Source organism: Phaethon lepturus, unplaced genomic scaffold (genome assembly GCF_000687285.1).
Source record: "Phaethon lepturus isolate BGI_N335 unplaced genomic scaffold, ASM68728v1 C13131747, whole genome shotgun sequence".
Taxonomy (NCBI): domain Eukaryota; kingdom Metazoa; phylum Chordata; class Aves; order Phaethontiformes; family Phaethontidae; genus Phaethon; species Phaethon lepturus.
In genome coordinates this window covers 1-314 of record NW_010570797.1, presented here as the reverse complement: position 1 = coordinate 314, position 314 = coordinate 1, and the positions used below count along the sequence as shown (strand labels likewise).

At 69.1% G+C, this 314-nt stretch overlaps 1 protein-coding gene across 1 annotated transcript; it reads left to right on the top strand.

Moving 5' to 3' along the window:
• Positions 1-128: 128 nt before the first annotated feature.
• LOC104627368 (periaxin-like) lies at positions 129-297 on the top strand (the record flags this gene model as incomplete). The annotated part of the gene is made up of 1 exon (XM_010295563.1): positions 129-297. A coding segment is annotated over exon 1 (169 nt), but the record flags the coding sequence as incomplete, so codon positions are not given.
• Positions 298-314: the final 17 nt, after the last annotated feature.

Here is a 314-nt window from a genome sequence, read left to right as displayed (position 1 = left end):
GTGGCCCGCGACCGCCACGGCCTCTACATCACCAAGGCGCCCAAATCCCTGCGCATCCACCAAGGTGGGGGTCCCCAAAATCCACCCAGATTTGGGGTGGGGGGGTGGCATTAAGGGTGACAGGCCCTATGGCCCCTATAGGTGACCGGCTCCTCAGCGCCAGGGTTTTCTTCGAGGGGGCCCCCCCGGAGGACGTTGCGCGGGTGCTGGAGGGTGCCAGGTCCTGCAAGGTCTCGCTCTGCCTCCGGCGTCGGACACCCGGCACCCGCATCCCCCTTGGCGGCACCAGCACCGGCGGCGAGGGACACCAGGGG